Source organism: Pseudorasbora parva, chromosome 3, assembly GCF_024679245.1.
Source record: "Pseudorasbora parva isolate DD20220531a chromosome 3, ASM2467924v1, whole genome shotgun sequence".
In the NCBI taxonomy this organism is placed as follows: Eukaryota; Metazoa; Chordata; class Actinopteri; order Cypriniformes; family Gobionidae; genus Pseudorasbora; species Pseudorasbora parva.
Window position 1 is genome coordinate 4,296,030 of NC_090174.1, and position 19,779 is coordinate 4,315,808.

General features: G+C 43.7%; 1 protein-coding gene across 3 annotated transcripts in view; it reads left to right on the forward strand.

The window, feature by feature from the left end:
- Positions 1–9,565: 9,565 nt before the first annotated feature.
- The window catches only part of LOC137070442 (UDP-glucuronosyltransferase 2A3-like), a 30,727-nt gene continuing 20,513 nt past the window's right edge, over positions 9,566–19,779 (forward strand). Inside the window, exons 1-5 of one of the 3 annotated variants that reach the window (XM_067437581.1) lie at positions 9,566–10,272; positions 10,404–10,552; positions 11,081–11,212; positions 18,022–18,109; positions 18,190–18,409. In XM_067437581.1, coding sequence (XP_067293682.1) covers positions 9,579–10,272; positions 10,404–10,552; positions 11,081–11,212; positions 18,022–18,109; positions 18,190–18,409 — 1,283 coding nt within the window. In that variant the 5' untranslated portion in view covers positions 9,566–9,578. The remainder of the gene's footprint in view (positions 10,273–10,403; positions 10,553–11,080; positions 11,213–18,021; positions 18,110–18,189; positions 18,410–19,779) is intronic. The other 2 variants (XM_067437582.1, XM_067437584.1) reach the window with 2 other exon arrangements.

Sequence of the window (19,779 nt, forward strand, 5' to 3'; positions counted from 1 at the left end):
ACATCCTCAAGCGGGGAGAAACCCATGCTATCGATCTCAGCTAATAGATATGATCCATTGATCCAGAATCTAATTCGGAGGCTGAAATAGAAACAGCAACAGCAGGACGTCCGTCTCTGTGGTATGGACTGTATTTACTCTCAGTTTATGAGGACATGATTCGGTTTATGGACTATTGTATGTGACCAAACCTTAGTAGCAAGCAGAACGGTTTTGCACGTCAGACTAGTGTAACGTTATAACTTACATAGAACAGCAATGAAGTCCGTTAGTGCATTTGAATGACGAAGCACGCGATTGTGTCGTTTACTGATGTTTACATACGCGACGATAAGCAACAGCACAGACATTTGAAGCAGGTTTACTTACCGGCTGCTTCCAAAGCACGACCGAACCTTTATCGCTGGGATGGCTCCGTCAAAAACACACTTCTTGGAGTGTGGAGATCCACTTTGCGATGCGACTGAAGCATTTCTGCGTTCAAAACGGTTCAAATGCAGCGCTGCCTACCCGGAATGCTGTGCTGAAGCGTTGAAGTCGCTTAATGTCAAAGTGGAGGAATGAAGTGGAGCGCGGCGCGGACTATAACCGACATTAGTGTTCACGGACGACTGGATCTGCAGCTGAGAGTATTTACCATGGTATTTACGGCCGTGCATTTCCTCTCTCGCGCTAGTCACGCGTGCGCGCACCCTACCGGGAGAAGAGCCCGTACGGCCCATACAAGGACCTTCCAGTCTATTAACGTCAAGTCGACCCATACTCGAAAAAAACTCTCCGAAACTTGTGAGAAACCGGAAGGAGTATTTTTAACACAGAAATACTCCATCAAACGTCCAACATTAGTTTTTGAAACTTTGTCTATGTTTAGGATGGGAATCCAAGTCTTTAACAGTGTAAAAAGCTCAGTATGCATGAAACAGCATTTCACCCCCCCCCCCCCCCCCCCCACCCCCTTTAAAAAAATCCCATCATGTGTCATGCCATTTAACTTTGAAATTATTTACCAGAGATGGGGACTTGAGACTTGGTGACTTGGACTCGAGTCGCTATTTTTATGACTTGTGACTTGACTTGACAAAATAGAAAATACTTGAGACTTGACTCGGACTCAGAAGTTAAAGACTCTGGACTTGACTTGACTTGAGACACGATGACTTGAATGACTTGATTGTTAATCACATGTTTTCAGTTTGAATATAAAATATATAAATTATTTAATAAACATAAAGTTTGCTAAGCTGGAGCGCAGACTGAGAACAGCGCTGTCATGACTGGATGACGACACCATCATCAGTCAAGCCCTCTCATACCTTACGCACACCACGCCCACTTATCAGATATCACATCAACATGTCAGCCGGAGGGAAACCGCGCGGGGGTCATCATCGCTTTCGGCTTCAACAATTATTCGCAAGATGGCAAAAGACGAACGTTACACACACGAACGTTGCACGTTGCATGTTGCAAGACATGCAACATTAAAATCACGGACGGACAGCCAGACGACAACCTCCAATATCATCCGTCATTTGAAGAGCCACTTTGCCCAAAAAGGTTAGTTGGTAGTTAGCTAATGTATAGCTAAAGTAACCACTAGCCATTAATCCTCATACCATGTGGACAAATGTGGTCAAAATAAATTTGATTTATTTTTATAAAATACTTCCCCTGATCTGAGCGGTACGAGACTTTGCCACCTGAACACACACAACAAAAATTACTCGATTCTAACGTAATGTTAAGTGAGTGGGAAAAATCGTGCGGGCGCGCGCGAGTGTGTGTGTGTGTGTGTGTGTGTGTGTGTGTGTGTGAGAGAGAGAGACAGTGTGTGTGTGTGTGTGTGTGTGTGTGTGTGTGTGTGTGTGTGTGTGTGTGTGTGGGCTGGTAATCACAACGTTATGGGGACAAAATGTCAGAAAGATGGCAGTATCCGAAATACTTGTCCTTGTGGGGACATTTTTTGGTGCCCATAAGGAAAACATCAAATCATACAGAAAGATTTTTTTTTTTTTTTTTGAGAAAGTAAAAATGCAGAATGTTTCCTGTGATGGGTAGGTTTAGGGGTTGGGGCAGTGTGTGTGTGTGTGTGTGTGTGTGTGTGTGTGTGTGTGTGTGTGTGTGTGTGTGTGTGTGTGTGTGTGTGTGTGTGTGTGTGATGGGTAAGTTTAGGGGTAGGGGCAGTGTAGGGGGATAGAAAATACAGTTTGTACAGTATAAAAACCATTATACTTACACCTATGGAATGTCCCCATAAAACATGGAAACAATAAGTGTGTGTGTGTGTGTGTGTGTGTGTGTGTGTGTGTGTGTGCGTGCGTAGAGAGAGAGAGAGAGAGAAAGAGAGAGAGAGAGAGAGAGAGAGAGAGAGAGAGAGAGAGAGAGAGAGAGAGAGAAAGGACAAATGTAACAAAGTTTAATGTTGTATGTAAACTGTGTTTTAGAGGGAGAGAGAAGAAGGTGTTCAGAGAATGTTGGATGTTAAGCTGTTATTTGCTTTATGGACTCAATGTTGAAAATTTAAAACATTTCAAACTGTTGGCAGAATTGAAAAATAAATAATTTTAGGAAGTTACAATTTTGTTTGATTCTATAATGTATTTTACTGAACATGAGTATTTACAATGCAAATCCAAATGATTGTAATTTACTGACAGTTACTTATATATTGTCTTTTCACTTAATTAAAGGTCCTGTTCTTCGCGATTCCATCTTTCAAACTTTAGTTAGTGTGTAATGTTGCTGTTAGAGCATAAATAATACCTGTAAAATTATAAAGCTCAAAGTTCAATGCCAAGCGATATATTTTATGTAACAGAAGTTCCCTTTCAAAGCCTACAGCGAACGGCCGGTTCGGACTACAGCCCTGCACTTCCTTCAGGAATGACGTCACTAGAACCGTTTGTTGACTAAAGCTCCGCCCAAAAGAACACGCAAAATAGGGGGCGTGGTCTCGTTGCTCTCCCACGTGCTTGCATCTCCCCGTTATGGTAAGAGGCGGGAACTTTCCGGGCAAAGTGCGCTAAGCTGCTGTCCAATCACAACACGGGAAGCGTTGGCCCAATCAGAACTCGTTACGTGTTTCTGAAGGAGGGACTTCATAGAACAAGGAAATCATCAGGCCGTTTTTAGGACAGAGGAAACAGCGATGTACAGATAAGTCAATTGTGTGAAAAATACTGTGTTTTTTTACACGCGAAACATGAACTCATGTTATATTGCACATTCTAAACATAATCAAAGCTTCAAAAACACGCGAAGAACGGGACCTTTAAGATCAGGTTCTGCAGGTAAAATTACAAAAATAAGGAGACTTTACTTGGACTTGACTTGACCTACTACAGGACTTGACTTGACTTGACTTGACATACCCTGTGATTTGACTTGACTTGCATAGGAAAAAAATACTTGGGACTTACTTGAGACTTGAAGGTTAAGACTTGAGACTTACTTGAGACTTGCACATGTGTAACTTGGTCCCATCTCTGTTATTTACAGCATAGAATGGCCATTTCAAAATCAAAACCAAATGTCATTTGCAATCCATGCTTCTAAATTTGTTGACCGAGGCACCTCTCACTCAATTAGAGCAGACTAAGGGAGTACTCACACGAGGCACGGTTGCCTCATAACATGTCCCCCCTTCTCTACTCCCCCTCTGGCCTACACTCACATTGCACTTAACGAACCGGGCCAGAGCACACTTACGTCATTCACGATGCAACTTTTTGTTTTGAAAAAGACTTGAAGAAAAGCAATTTTGCTAAAAGACTGTCTAATAGATTTAACTTTATGCTGCACAGTGATTTTGACTTGGCTGCACTGCACATATCAGAATATTATTATGGAGGCAGCTAACTTTGATGGTGGAATTTAAAGCTTTACTCACAAACTACAGTTAATGTTCATTTATAAGGTGATAACCAGGACCGTTATTAACCTAAATATACTTTATTTAACCGAGAAAGTGTATCCAAGTGGTAATAGTTGTAATGCGGACATTAGCGCACAGCTCTGATACGGTTAGCAATCACACTGCATGCGAACCGATCTCGAGCTCAAACGAACCGCGCTCTGGCTTACCTCTTCCAAGCGGGTCAGGGCCGGCCAAACAAACTGTGTCAGGGCACGGAACGTAACACTCACACTTGTCAAACGAACTGGGCTTTGAGGCACAAACACAAAAACTGCGCTTATTTCCTTCCGTCATTGGTATAAGTTGCAGTGGGTGGTAATAGACAAGAAATTTACAGTTTTGTACAATCTTGCAGATAAAGTTTCTTTAGTCATTAGGCAACCCTACAACCTGAACCAATGTAGGCAAACCACCTTTACATACTTGTCAGATACTTGCTCACTCACTCCTATTACCAACGACAATGGCTTAGTAGGTTTGTCAAAATAGCTGAAAAGCTAAATTCGAAATTCTTTCTTAAATATTAGCAAAATTCTCATTATATTCTAAAGGCAATGATGGTAGAGGGGAAAAGTACTGTAATGTGTGCAATACAGTCCTGCACCAATGCCCACAAGAGGGCGCAAGTGAGTGCAATAAGCAAATGTAAACCAAATCACGCACCACATCTTTTATTGAAATTAAATGGTATTCACTTTTTAAAGTGCATTAACTTTTCAAACAATTGTTATTAAATAAAATATAATTTCATTAATAAGCATGTAAGGAAAATTAGGTGCATAAAACTGCAAGTGCATTAGTAACCTGAGAAAACAGGCTTCAACAAAAACAAAACATAATGTGAATACAAAATAGCAGACTGACATACAGAAACAATCCACTTCCACTCACTAATCATCTACATATTGTTCATCAAAAAAAAAACAGTCAACTTGACCTGCCGTGAGTGCTGATCGCTTTTTGGCTGAGGTATCGTCAAGTATGTCTTTGCCAGCTGTGCAATATGTGGACTTATAGAAGCACTCTGGTTAATTATACAGAACTGCATGTCTCACAGAAGAACATTGTAGCCTAGCCGGAGCTACTTCTCTCTGTTTATATCTATGGCGAGTCTGGCAGGAACTGTGCTCCTCCGCAGCGGAACCTAACAGTCTGACCTGAAATAGTCCCAATATAAACACTTATTATAAGTGTACCATAATTATTCAGGGTAAGACAAAAACACGGTTTGGAAAATGGATTCATGTTGTACATTTTCATTATATAATTTTTGTAAATCTTGAACACAAAAAAAGTTATGGACAGCAACTTTTAGTAAAAAGTACCTGATTTTAAATGTACTTTAAGTATTAAGTACTTGCATAAAAATGTATTCTCTTAATGTCTCATTCTAATAATTAAAAAGAAAAAAAACAGTATGGGCTGTGGCATTTTAATTAATTTCGTTTGGGGTTAATGTAATTGTTCTTACCATTTGTTTCCTAGTTTACATTCTGACTTACAATTCTGGTTATCTGCAAAGTTAAAGTCCTTTTTCTGAAGCAACATTCTCATCAGCTTTGATGCATTTAAATCTTCATATTTATGATATTTTTACCTTTTATAAAGGACATTTCACCCTTATCTTATTGAATATAGGATATGCTTCAGCTTTCCCTTTATATTCTTAAATTTGATCAATAAATTAAATTAGAATAAGATACTATATGGTTACCATTCAAATTAAATAATTAAGACTGAAAAATTACAACTGCATTAAATGATGTTAGGAGATTGTTTTAACTAAAAAAAAAAGTTAACTAAACCACAAGTAGCAGGTGAGTCCTAATGAGAGAGTCATTGAGTCGATTCGTTCAAACGGCTGACTCGTTCATGAATGAGGCAGTCGTTTATGAATAGGGCATTGAATCTTTGATTCAATCGATTCATTCAAACGCTGAATCATTTAGTAACGCACTGTTGCTGTGCGATATTTTATGGTTCGGATGTGGAAATATGATCTGATCTTGGAAATATATTCGCTGCTGAAATAGAACAAAAGCAATAAAGCAGTCTATAAAATGTAAGTGACTTGATGTTAATTAATTGTTTATGAAACTGTCATATGAAATCAGTATCACATTTTCTGTCGTGATAGAATCCAGGAAATCAACACTCTTGGTCGTTGACTTCTAACTTCACATTTAGAATTTTACTGCAGTATGTTAATGAGTTTCTTTGCCCTGAAACTGATCAGAAAATGTAACAAAATGTAGAAATGTAGTGGAGTAGAAAGTATAATAATTGCTGCAAAATGTAATGAAGAAAAAGTATGCACTATTTATTCTACTTAAGTAAAGTACAGATACATGAAAAATGTATTTAAGTAAAGTAACAAAGTATTTGTACTTCGCTACATTCCACCACTGGGCGGAACTGCACAGTGCGCATCCGTCAGGAGTACAGTCAGGTAAACAAGCGCCATGCGAGGATAGCAAAAACGGCAGATCATGGACACGAATGTCATGTTCCAGGCTGTGCAGGGGACGTGAGGACTTTTCATACCCTTCCCACAGATAAAAAATGTAAACAGTCATGGTTGATGTTTATTTACAATCGGATACCACAACAATTTAATTCAAAGTTGTTAGTTTGCTCTGCCCATTTCACCACGGAGAGTTTTTCTAACCTTGGGCAATATTGCAGGATTCGCTCAGTGTCTAAAACTGAAGAAAGGGCCGATTCCAATTCCTGCAAGCAGTAAGTAATGATTTTATCCACTTCTTGACTGTCGAACCCATTTCTGATAAAATTGAAAGTTTCTTAGTAAGATAACATTATGATAATATCCCCTGTGTTGTCTAGATCCAACGCAAGATGCTAGTATTGGAAACTTCAAGTTTCCAGTACTAGTTTGTCAAACAACAGTTTGTCAAATGACAAAGGTTAATATTATTTCCTGCCATAGTTGTCATAAAATACAACAGTAGATATGTATGTCGATCCCTTTTGACGAATTGAAATCTAAATTAGCCTATATTTCATCATTTACACATAACTCAAAAGCTAACTGTTTACTACTACTGTTTAGTTGCTTATAGATCGCTCAGTCGATCATTGTAGCTAATGTCACCTTCTTCACCATCTAAGTTGAAATCACAGTCATTTGACAAGGCTTAGTCAATTTGTTAAATAAATATACATTTTTGAGAACGGAAGTGTGATTATTTTGCGGGTGACATGACACTGACTATTTTGAGTGGCTTCTCAGGGTATTCTCACAAAAATGCGTATAAATAGTATGAGTGTGCAATGTCGTGGAATGTATGAATGCAATGTCGCTGTTTTTCGCGTGCATATGACACGCATTTTATGGCGTATTATACATACGAACCCCCCACCCCACCACCCTAAACCTACCCAAGAGCGTGTCATATATACGTCCCACCACCCTAAACCTACCCAAGAGCGTGTCATATATACGCCATAAGGTGCGTATCATATGCACGCGAAAAACAGCGTATCATATGCACGCCAAAATGAGTTTTGGCGTATACATTCCACGACATTGCACAATCGTACTATTTATACGCATTTATGTGTGATCGGGTTGGGCTTCTACATTACATTGTTTGGCTAAATAAATCGACTTTTAAATCAGTACTCTACTGTAACGTTACTGTAAACAACATATTTACGCGCTACCCAGTTCAGTTTGTGATTCAAAGTTAAGAAGCTATCATTGTAAAATCATTGCCATGACGGATGGTATTGATGTGTTAGTTGTCATTGAGCAGCGGTGCAGTGAAACAGCCATTTAGAACCGCACTCTGCATTCATATTCACGACCCTTCCAATTTCTAGGGTTGTAAATGGACCTGTAAAACTGTATCTGGACAATTTTTGACCTTAAAGGGTTAGTTCACCCAAAAATGAAATTGATATCATTAATGACCCTAATATCGTTCCACGCCCATTAGACCTCTGTTCATCTTCAGAACACAGTTTAAAGGGTAACTAAACCCTGAACTAACTTTTTTTAGTTAATGATCTGCAAGACTGGGGCTTTATTAATGCTGTTTATTGATTAGAGTAAATGTTTTGACATTTGGGTATAAAGTGTTTTAATTCTATAATATATGGTGTAAAAACGTCTTAGTGCTGCCCTCTTAAGTTTGAACGGTAGCTACTGCAGTCGAATTTTCCTATTGGATGTTGTGGTGCTTCGTGACATAGGATGGTACTTCCAACGGCTCACTACCACGCCCCTGGCACGAGCTCACCACGCCCTAAGAAATGTTTTACCATGATCACATGATGAGAACGGCTTCAGTCCAGTATGAGCGCTCATGTTACATGAAGTAGAAACATTATGAATGAAACTTTCTCGTCACTTGCTTTCAACATCCTAATGAAGAAAATACAGATAAATAATGCAGTTGTAAGTACATGTTAAGCTTTTCTTTTGATATTTTTGCCGCCCATCATGTCTACAGATAATTTTCATACTTCAGACGCTTTCAGACAAAATCTGACACGCAAATGGTTGCCGTGGTAACAAACAACAAATCCGTAACGTGCTAGACTGCTGGCGTATGTAGTCTAACTTTTATTTGAGGAAATCTGTTGTAATAGGCTATTAGGTTTGATCTTATTGATCCTGCGCTTTTTTAGTGGCATTCAGTATAAGGATATGGCTGTTCAATGTTCATAGATTAGTTAGTGGTCTCATTCTCTCTTGCGCTGCTGCTTCGCTAGCATTAATGAATGAATGAATGAGTATCGTCGGCATCGGTAGTTAACGCAGTTTGAGCTTATCGATTGATAAGGCTCTGTGTCTACAGACATTTCACCCTCCTCCACTTCAGGTGAAGGTGGTGGAGAAAAGTCCTCTACTTTAGATGGCTGCTCTGTTGCAAAGCTACTGTCCTCACTCCAGTCACTATCCATCTTTGCGGTTTACGGTTAAATTTACAGTTTTATTCAGCATCAGACTTCTCTTCCGAGTTTGTTTTCAAACCTCAAATAAAGATTCAAACGGCCATGAACCAGTGAATCGTTCAATGATTCGGATCGCCAATGTCACGTGATTTCAGCAGTTTGGATCACATGTCAAACTGCTGAAATCACGTGACATTGGCGATCCGAATCATTGATCTAGGACTAAAGTATAAAATATCTTAAACTGTGTTCTGAAGATGAACGGAGGTCTTGCGGGTGTGGAACGACAAGACATTAATGACATCAATTTCATTTTTGGGTGAACTAACCCTTTAAATAAGCCACATACCCTCTTATTTAGATATCAGAGAACAATTTAAAATATTGTTACAAATCATTCTGGAGCACCTTTAAAGATTCTTGTACATCTCTGTCTTTATTGCTCAGTGTCATTTCAGAGTTTAGTTATCTTCTAATCAGCTAAGAGAACATCCTGTATTTTATTCTGTTATAATGACTATTTTATATTGACTCTAAACTTTGATTAGGCTAGGTTAGGCATGTTGCTCATTTATTTTTCGAGGTACATGAAGGATTTTATCTCAGAGTACACACAGAACTAGCACACTCATTTGAACCTGGTTTTAAACATTAACCATCTGTAATGTCCTGATGTGCACATAGCCTGTTGTATTTAAGTCATCGTTTTCCAGATCAGATCACAAGGCACAAACACTTCAGCATGATTTGTGGGACTATATTTGTGCTCGTGCTGCTGTGTGGAGTAGAGGCGGGAAGGGTTTTGGTGTTGCCAGGCGAGTACAGCCACTGGCTCAACATGCGTTCAATCGTAGACGCGTTAGTTGAGAAGAACCACAGCGTGACGGTTCTGGTCAGTTCTTCATCACCTACAGTACAGCACACACAGAAGGAGCGGTTCAACTATAATGTGTTTAAAGCCAACATGAAGAAAGAAGAGGCCAGTGCTATATGGAGTGACTATATTCATCTCTGCATGAATGACACAGTCACCACATACGAGAGAGTCTCCATGATCACACGACTGATGTCAAACTTCATGGAGCTTGTAACTGATACATGCAAAGGAATGCTTCACAATAAGGATCTTTTGCACATGCTTCAGGAATCTCATTATGATGTGCTTTTATCTGAGCCGATGATGCCATGTGCTGACTTGATGGCAGAGATGCTGAAGATCCCACACATGCTCTTAACGTACTCAACATTTTCATATAATTTAGAGCGGTTTTGCGGTCAGCTCCCCACACCGCCATCTTATGTTCCTGCTGCCGCTGTGCAGGGTCACCTCACCGACCACATGAGCTTCACAGAGAGAGTTGAAAACATGCTCATCTATATCATGTATTCAACCATACTTCGTTTTTCTTTGAACCAGCTTTACACTGAAATAAAGGGTAATTATTAAATTTCTTTTATTTGGGACAACCTTTATGCTTTAATTGTGCAGTAGGCTAGGCTTCTAGATATTGTTTCATCTTGTGATCTACTTATGCATCAGCTGAGTGGAATTCTCCGTATTTCACAGGCAAACCTACAACAATGTGTGAGATCCTGGGAAAAGCTGACATCTGGTTGATTAGAACTTACTGGGATTTTGAGTATCCACGTCCACTCCTGCCTAATTTTAAATTTGTTGGAGGACTGCACTGCAAACCTGCCAAGCCTCTGTCAAAGGTAGGCTAATAATGACTTTGCCTTGACATATCTTATTTTGAAATATATACTCTTCTGAAATAAGTAAGTTTTGTAACTGCGCCTTCAGCATCTCAAATTTCTGGATGGGGGTAAAATATTGCGACACATACAAGACTTTGCAATGAACTACTGGGCTTATATAGGCAGAGTTAATTATACAGCTAACAGCAATGAGAAAATATGAATCTTGGCAGTGAGTTCTGGGAAATGTAGTCCATGTTGAAATGGCAAGGGGCCTCTGGAGGATATAGAGGACACTCTAGCTGCTGACAATCGTGACAATACCAGTGAACGTGTATGTATGGAGATTTGTCTTTGTTTACCTCAAAATAAACTATGGATTTGCGAAAAACCTCCCATTTTGTGGACGTGGCACACTTTTACATGACAATATTGAATGAAAATATGTCATGTTTAGGTCATTTAAGCTGTTTACATAGTGTAAATGGTAATTCAAGTCCTGTTTTCTTTTTTGTGTTAAAGTATGTGTGCGTTTATGTTTTTTAGGAACTGGAGACGTTTGTTCAGAGCTCAGGAGATTATGGCGTTGTCGTTTTCACATTGGGGTCCATGATCAACAACCTGACAATGGGAAAAGCAAACACTATTGCTTCTGCTCTTGGCCAGATCCCACAAAAGGTGTTTAACTTTTTTGACTCTTTATAGAAAATAGGGGGGGGGAAACTATGGACAGATCTACTTCAGGTTTTTATTCACATAGGCCTACAAAGTTTGATCAATGCACATGCATAGAGCACATAAAATATGGTACATTGAAAATCAGTTGTAATTGTTCAACACGCAAGAACAAACCCCAATGGTTCTGGCACATCAGGGGCCTATTGCACAAAACTAGAATAAGGGATTAAGCCGGGATATCTTGGTGATCTTATCATCGGTATGTCAAATTTAGTACACCGCTGTCATGAAAATGTACCCTGAAGGCACACTCACACCAAGAACTATAACAATAACGAAAGATAACTGTATATTAGCGGATAAATTGAGCCAGGATCACCAAGATATCCCGACTTAATCCCTTATCCTAGTTTTGTGCAATAGGCCCCAGGCAAGTACAGGGAGTGCAGAATTATTAGGCAAATGAGTATTTTGACCACATCATCCTCGTTATGCATGTTGTCTTACTCCAAGCTGTATGGGCTGGAAAGCCTACTACCAATTAAGCATATTAGGTGATGTGCATCTCTGTAATGAGAAGGGGTGTGGTCTAATGACATCAACACCCTATATCAGGTGTGCATGATTATTAGGCAACTGAATAACTGCCCGTGAACTGAGAAAAGTCAAGCGTGCAGCTGCCAAGATGCCACTTTCCACCAGTTTGGCCATATTTCAGAGCTGCAACATCACTGGAGTGCCCAAAAGCACAAGGTGTGCAATACTCAGAGACATGGCCAAGGTAAGAAAGGCAGAAAGTCGACCACCACTGAACAAGACACACAAGCTGAAACGTCAAGACTGGGCCTAGAAATATCTCAAGACTGATTTTTCTAAGGTTTTATGGACTGATGAAATGAGAGTGAGTCTTGATGGGCCAGATGGATGGGCCCGTGGCTGGATTGGTAAAGGGCAGAGAGCTCCAGTCCAACTCAGACGCCAGCAAGGTGGCTTGTGGGGCCTTTTCGGGTTGAGGATGGAGTCAAGCTCAACTCCAAGTCCTACTGCCAGTTTCTGGAAAACACCTTCTTTAAGCAGTGGTACAGGAAGAAGTCTGCATCCTTCAAAAAAAACATGATTTTCATGCAGGACAATGCTCCATCACACGCGTCCAAGTACTCCACAGCGTGGCTGGCAAGAAAGGGTATAAAAGAAGAAAATCTAATGATATGGCCTCTTTGTTCACCTGATCTGAACCCCGTTGAGAACCTGTGGTCCATCATCAAATGTGCGATTTACAAGGAGGGAAAACAGTACACCTCTCTGAACAGTGTCTGGGAGGCTGTGGCTGCACTCAATGTTGATGGTGAACAGATCAAAACACTGACAGAATCCACGGATGGCAGGCTTTTGAGTGTCCTTGCAAAGAAAGGTGGCTATATTGGTCACTGATTTGTTTTTGTTTGGTTTTTGAATGTCAGAAATGTATATTTGTGAATGTTGAGATGTTAGATTGGTTTCAATGGTAAAAATAAATAATTGAAATGGGTATAAATTTGTTTTTTGTTAAGTTGCCTACACACACAGATATCCCCTTAAAATAAAACTTCCAAAAATATTCAGTTTGATTTTAATGAGTTCCCTTTCGGGGAACTCGAGCTGCGTCGAAACGCTGTGAGAACGCCTCTGCATTAATGCTTCGTGAAGCGAGTGTAGAACCATTCCATCGGAAGATCGATCGATCGTCGGCGTCATGACGTCATCGACCGGAAGTTATAAAGTGTCCACGAAAAAAAACAGGAACTAGCTTCTGTGCCTTCAGCAAGCGATCTGTGTGAACCTGTCTGTCTATTTGGTGTTTTGTCTGTCTATTTAGAAGATTTTTCCACCCTTTTGTTAAATATATCCTATATTAACAAAAAAAGAGAAAATAAAAAGATCGAAAATGGCGAGTGATAGCAGTCAGTTCAAGAGGTGTGTTCATCCCTGCCCACGCTACATCACGGGTGGGGATACACACGCTCTTTGTGTTGCCTGCTTGGCAGCGCAGCATGCCCAGGCAGCCCTCGAGGGGGCTGCTTGCGAGCACTGTGAAAGGCTACCGTTGAGAACGCTGCGCTCCCGCCGGGCACTCTTTGAGGAGGGTGCCTCGGCTCGTGTTCCCCGCGGCTCTGGTCCCGCTGCTGCCGAGGCAGAGCGGAGGCTGCAGTCATGGGGTTCACAATTGGACGTTGCAGAGGGGTTAGAGACGGGCGCTGCCTTATCTCTGCCCTCACCTGCACCGTCCAGCGGCTCTTCTCAGGGCTTGGAAGCACGCATTGCGGTTTCTTCCCCCCCGAGAGAGTCGCCGGTGCTCCAACTATCCAGCTCTGAGGAGGTGGACGTTGAGAGCATCGCAACTGAAGATTCGCCACTTCAGTCCCCTGCGAGTGAGGAGCTCGTTGAGGTTTTGACGCGAGCAGTGGCCAGATTAAACATCGACTGACCCATTGAAAGATCAGAGGCAGGAAGAAAGCGTACTAGTAAGCTAGATGAGAGATTCCTGCCTTCTCGCGCTTCAGAACCTCAGCGCTGGGGCCTGCCGTTCTTCCATGATTTGCACACCGAGGTGGCAAGATCATGGAAGAGACCGGCATCATATAGAGTATTCAGCCCGTAGACTTTGGTCTATAGTAACATTGCCGGGCTGAAACAGTATGGTTATGGGGCGATGCCAAAGTTGGAAGAGACGCTTGCGAGCCATCTCTCGCCTTCCTCGGCATCGTCCCTGAAGGCCCCGACTTTGCCCACCAGACCCTTAAAGACAACGTCGGCACTGGTGGGCAAAGCGTACTCGGCAGCAGGTCAGGCTGCCGCATGCCTGCATACGATGGCAATTATGCAGGCGTATCAGGCTGACCTGCTCAGGGACTTAGATGGACGTGACGAAGTGGGGGGAGAAATAATTAATGAAATGAGAACGTCAGCAGATCTCACTCTCCGGGCCACCAAGGAGACGGCCAGATGTGTGGGCCGCTCTATGGCAGCCTTGGTGGCCACGGAGAGGCATTTATGGCTCAACCCCACTGAGATAAAGGAGAGGGAGAAAAGCTTCCTGCTGGACGCGCCGCTGTCTCCTGGCGGCCTCTTCGGTGACGCAGTACACACTGTCACCGAGAGGTTCCAGGAGTCAAAGAAACAAGCTGCGGCGCTAAAGCAGTTTCTCCCTCTCTGGGTCCAGGTCCCTGGGGCTGCTGCTGAGAAGCAGCCCAAGCGGAGTACGAGCTCCGCTCACAGGGCACAGCAAAAACAGAGCGTCGCCACCCGAACTCCCCCTCAGCGCGGGGGCGCGGGCACAAGGGGCGGCGCTCTCAAGCGAGGCCTTCGAGGGGCAGGGCTTATCTGAGGACAGTCCTGATCGCCAAGAAGGCCTCGTCTAAGCGTTCCTGACGCCAGAAGCGTTGGGAAACGGTGTTTACCCCTGCCAACGGTACCCGTTTCCCTGCGGCACCCTCTGGGGGCCGCGCTGCCAACCTCGCCGCAATGCCGGGGCGCAGTCGGTCTCCGCGGACCACCCGAGGGTGGTCAGTTGTTCCCTGCCGGTCCGCCGCTTCAGGGCGCTGTGCTTGCTGTTCAAAGTACACCAGAGGCCAGCCTCGAGAGGCTGGTTCCCTTAGTAGATTTTCTAGACGAGTGGAAACATCTGTCAAATATATCTCGTTGGGTCCTGCAGATAATCGAAAGGGGGTAAGCCATTCAATTCAAAAGGCGGCCACCTCCCTTCAGCGGTGTCCTACCCACAGAGGTGGGCCTGGAACAGGCTCTGGTAATGGCACAGGAAGTAGAGACACTCCTGCGAAAGGGGGCTATAGAGAGGGTTCCTCCTCCTGGCAGGGAGTCTGGGTTTTACAGCCGTTACTTCATTGTGCCAAAGAAGGATGGGGGCTTACGCCCGATATTAGATCTGGGTCTATTAAATCGCTCAGTGGCCAAGCTCAAGTTCAAGATGTTCACACTCAGACAGATTGTATCGCAGATGAAATCGGAGGATTGGTTTGTCACCATAGACCTGCATACTGAATTATATCGACGACTGGCTAATTCCAGCGCATACAGAACAGATGGCGGTTCAGCATCGAGATGCTGTTCTCGCACACATGTCGAAATTGGGGTTGAGGCTGAACGCCAAGAAGAGTGTGCTTTCGCCGGCTCAGAGAACCACTTTTCTAGGTGTGAACTGGGATTCGGTAATTATGCGGGCGCAATTATCGCCAACACGCATAACATCGATCCTGGCAGCAGTAAAAGAACCGAAGCTAGACCGGGCCGTTACTGTGAAGCAGTTCCAGAAACTGTTAGGTCTCATGGCAGCAGCGTCCAACGTGATACCTTTTGGCCTACTGAACATGAGGCCGCTACAGTGGTGGCTCAGAACAAAAGGGTTCTCCCCGAGGGAAAACCCGCTCCGCACAAGCAAAGTCACGCGGCGATGCCTACGTGCTCTGGTCATGTGGAAAAACCTGGGGTTTCTATCCCAGGGTCCCGTGTTGGGGGCTCATGTTCGTTGCGTAACGCTAACGACGCCTCTCTCATGGGGCTGGGGTGTGACCATGAGTGGCCGTTCATCCCAGGGTCTATGGCAGGAACACCAGCGGCACTGGCACATAAATCGGCTAGAGATGCTCGCTGTGTTTCTTGCATTGAAACACATCGGTGGTCGCCTACATAAATCATCAGGGGGGTCTGAGGTCCCGTCCTTTGTACAAATTGGCACGTCAGATCCTCATGTGGGCCCAGGGGAAACTGCTATCCATCAGAGCAGTCTATATCCCAGCGGTCCTAAATCAGGAAGTGGACATCCTGTCGAGGCAGGGGCCGAAGCCCGGGGAATGGAGACTCCACCCCGGGAAGGGGCCCAGTTACTTTTAGTGGCTCCGTTCTGGCCGACCAGAGTATGGTTTTCGGACCTGATATCTCTCCTGGAAGGCTCTCCGATGGAGATTCCGACTAGGAGGGATCTGCTCTCTCAGGCGGGTGGGAGATTCCTGCACCCACGCCCAGAGTTGTGAAACTGTGGGCCTGGCCTCTGAGGGGGCCAGGCTCATAGAGGAGGGTCTCTCAGCCGAGGTCGTGGAGACCATCCTTCACTCCAGAGCTCCATCCACAAGGAAGCTGTATGCTTTGAAATGGAAACTTTTCTCAGCATGGTGCAGAGAATGCCAGTGAGACCCAGTTAACTGCCCGGTTGGTTCCTGGCAGGGTTGACCCTCCACAATAAAGGTGTACGTGGCGGCCCTGGCTGCCTTCCACGTCCCTTTGGGTGGAGTGTCTTTGGGAAGACACCCTCTAATTACACGTTTCCTCCGTGGTACCTTAAGGTAGAGGCCGGTTATGCACTCGAGGGTCCCGGCATGGGACTTGGCCATTGTTTTACGGGGCTTATCTGAGCCTCCGTTTGAACCCTTAGAGGAGGTTTCAGAGAAGTTCCTCACCCTAAAGACCATCTTCCTTTTGGCCATTTCATCCCTAAAGAGAATAGGAGATATTCAGTCCCTGTCAGTAGGGCCCTCATGCCTAGAGTTTGCGCCTGGTATGGTAAAGGCCTGTCTGCATCCCAGACCAGGTTACATCCCCAAGGTTCCTACGAGCCCACGGGGCCCCATCACTCTACAAGCCTTCTGTCCTCCTCCTTTTTTGACGTCAGACCAGGAAAGATTAAATCTGCTGTGCCCTGTCAGGGCGTTAGATACATATGTCCACAGAGCTGCCCTGTGGAGAAAGACCAATCAACTGTTCGTCTGTTTTGGAGCCCAGAAAAAGGGGGCTCCAGTATCTAAGCAGAAAATTAGCAAGTGGGTGGTCGAGGCCATCTCACTTGCTTATGAGGCGGTCGGACAGCCGTCTCCACTGGCTGTCCGGGCGCACTCTACCAGGGGTATGGCTGCTTCTAAAGCACTTTTGTCGGGGGCTTCCCTCCAAGACATCTGTAATGCGGCAGGCTGGTCGTCGCCGCTGACTTTCGTCAGATTCTACGAGTTAGATTTGGCATCTACAGTTGGGGCGCAGGTACTCTCGTAGTCGTGTATGCTACGGCTTCACACATACGAGGCACTTGGTCCCATGGCGATGTGGGTATAAGCGTTCTCACAGCGTTTTGACGCAGCTCGAGTTCCCCGAAAGGGAACGTCTCGGTTACGTATGTAACCCTAGTTCCCTGAGGGAACGAGCCGCTGCGTCGCCCTGCCATACTCCCGGCGTGCCCATAATCACTTACTTCAGGCTTTATCAGAAGCTAGTTCCTGTTTGTTTTCGCGGACGCTTTATAGCTTCTGGTCGATGACGTCATCACGCCGACGATCGATCGATCTTCCGATGGAATGGTTCTACACGCGCTTCACGACGCATTAACGCAGAGGCGTTCTCACAGCGTTTCGACGCAGCGTCTCGTTCCCTCAGGGAACTAGGGTTACATATGTAACCGAGACGTTTTTTTTGTGTTCATTGAGAACATGGTTGTTGTTCAATAATAAAATTAATCCTCAAAAATACAACTTGCCTAATAATTCTGCACTCCCTGTACATTTAGACTTCTCTGTTTACCATATTTGATGTGCTCCATGTATGTGTGTTGATCAAAGGATGAACACCCAAACTAAACATGTTCATCACAGAATGCAATTGTTTACTTGTGTATATCAGAGATCTGTAGTTGTGTCTTTAAAAGCTTTACCAGTATATGTTATTATTACAAATATAATTCTCTGTAGGAAAAATAGTTTTTACCAAACCCATATTTTCTGTTGCTTAGGTGTTCATATGCTCAGTACTGTCTCATATGTGTATTTGCACAGGTTGTTTGGCGTTACAGTGGAAAAACACCAGAAACTCTTGCCCCCAATACAAAACTCTACGACTGGATCCCACAGAATGATTTGCTTGGTAAAGAAAGTGTTGTCATGTGTACTCATTAAACACAATAATTAGTGTCAGATAAATACTGACTTCATTTTATCTAATAGGACATCCAAAAACAAAGGCCTTTATTACCCATGGCGGGACAAATGGACTGTATGAGGCTATTTATCATGGAGTCCCAATGGTGGGTTTGCCATTGTGTGCTGACCAGCCTGATAACATGAATCACATGAAAACCAAAGGAGCTGCTGTTGTTCTTGATATCAACACAATGGAGTCGAAAGACCTAGTGGATGCTCTCAAGGCTGTCTTAAATAATCCCTTGTGAGTTAAGTCTTTCATAAAATAATCCATTACCAAAGGCACCTACCCATTATTTTCAGTAGTTTAGAAACATCCTTAAATCAGCCACCTACATTATTGAAAGGCCACCCAAATCGTCCCAATGGAGGCTAACAATTGTTGGGTGGAGGTTGCTGCATGTTTGATCTTTTCAGCTGGGCAAAGAAATTTAATTCCAATTTATCTTTATCTGACTCCCTTTTATTATGACCTTAAATTTATCTTAGAATGCCAATTGGTTATTTGGTCATTTATATTTAATAATGTAACTACACATTTAATTATTCTGTTTAACCCTTTGTTGAAATTATACCTGTGCATTATCTACGAGAGATTAGGGGTGACCCCGAAAAGTCGAAGATTCAATGCATCGATATGCGGAGCCGGATTTGACCACCATTTTGATCACAGCTTTAAAATGTTATGAGAAAACGTTTTACGAATGTTTATCCACCACATTACCTTTTATTTAAACCTAAATAAGAAAACCATTGTCAGTCGTCTGTCAGTTGGCAGGCATTTTTGGTCGCTTTTAATAAAGTGTCATGGAGCGGGGAATAAACAGACGGTAGGCAGAGAAGCGGGATCCAAATGCAGGGGAAATTTAATAACCAAAACAATCAAAAATCAGGAACAAAATAACACTGAGCAAACAAAAAGAAAACACGGGGAACAGAGAACTGAGAAATACCTGCATAACAGCAAACAATGGCCGACACAGAACAACTGAATCACATAGGTATAAATACACACCAGGGAACAAGGCTAACAAGATAACAAGGGGAGTGGTAAATAGGAAACACCTGGGAAAACTAATCAACATAAAAAAACTACAAGAACTACAAACTCCACAGGAAACAGGACACAGAACAATGCACAGATACCTTCAACATAAAAGTCCCACAGAGTGCCAGACACTGAACAGATGTGACATTACCCCGCTTCAAAGGAGTGGCTTCCAGACACTCCAGAACCAGTCACGGAGGGAGGTGAAGCGGTGGCGGAAGAGGGGGAGGGATGGAGGGTCAGGAGAGGACACTGGAAGCGGGATGGGACCTGGGGCGGATCGGGCAGGACTGGAGGGACAGGCCAGGGCAGCCCAAACAGTTCAGGAGGCCAGGGCGGCACAGGCTGGTCATAGGTCTGTGCATACAGCAGGCCGCTGGGCTAGGGCACAGACTGGTAGTTGGCTTGTGCATTCTCCGGACTCTGTGCTCGGGCCGGAGCCCTCTCCGGACTCTGTGCTCCGGCCGGAGCCCTCTCCGGACTCTGTGCTCGGGCCGGCCACGGCAAGGGAATGCACTTGTTCAGTTCAGGATACTCCTCCAAGACTACCGCAGGCTGCTCAGAAA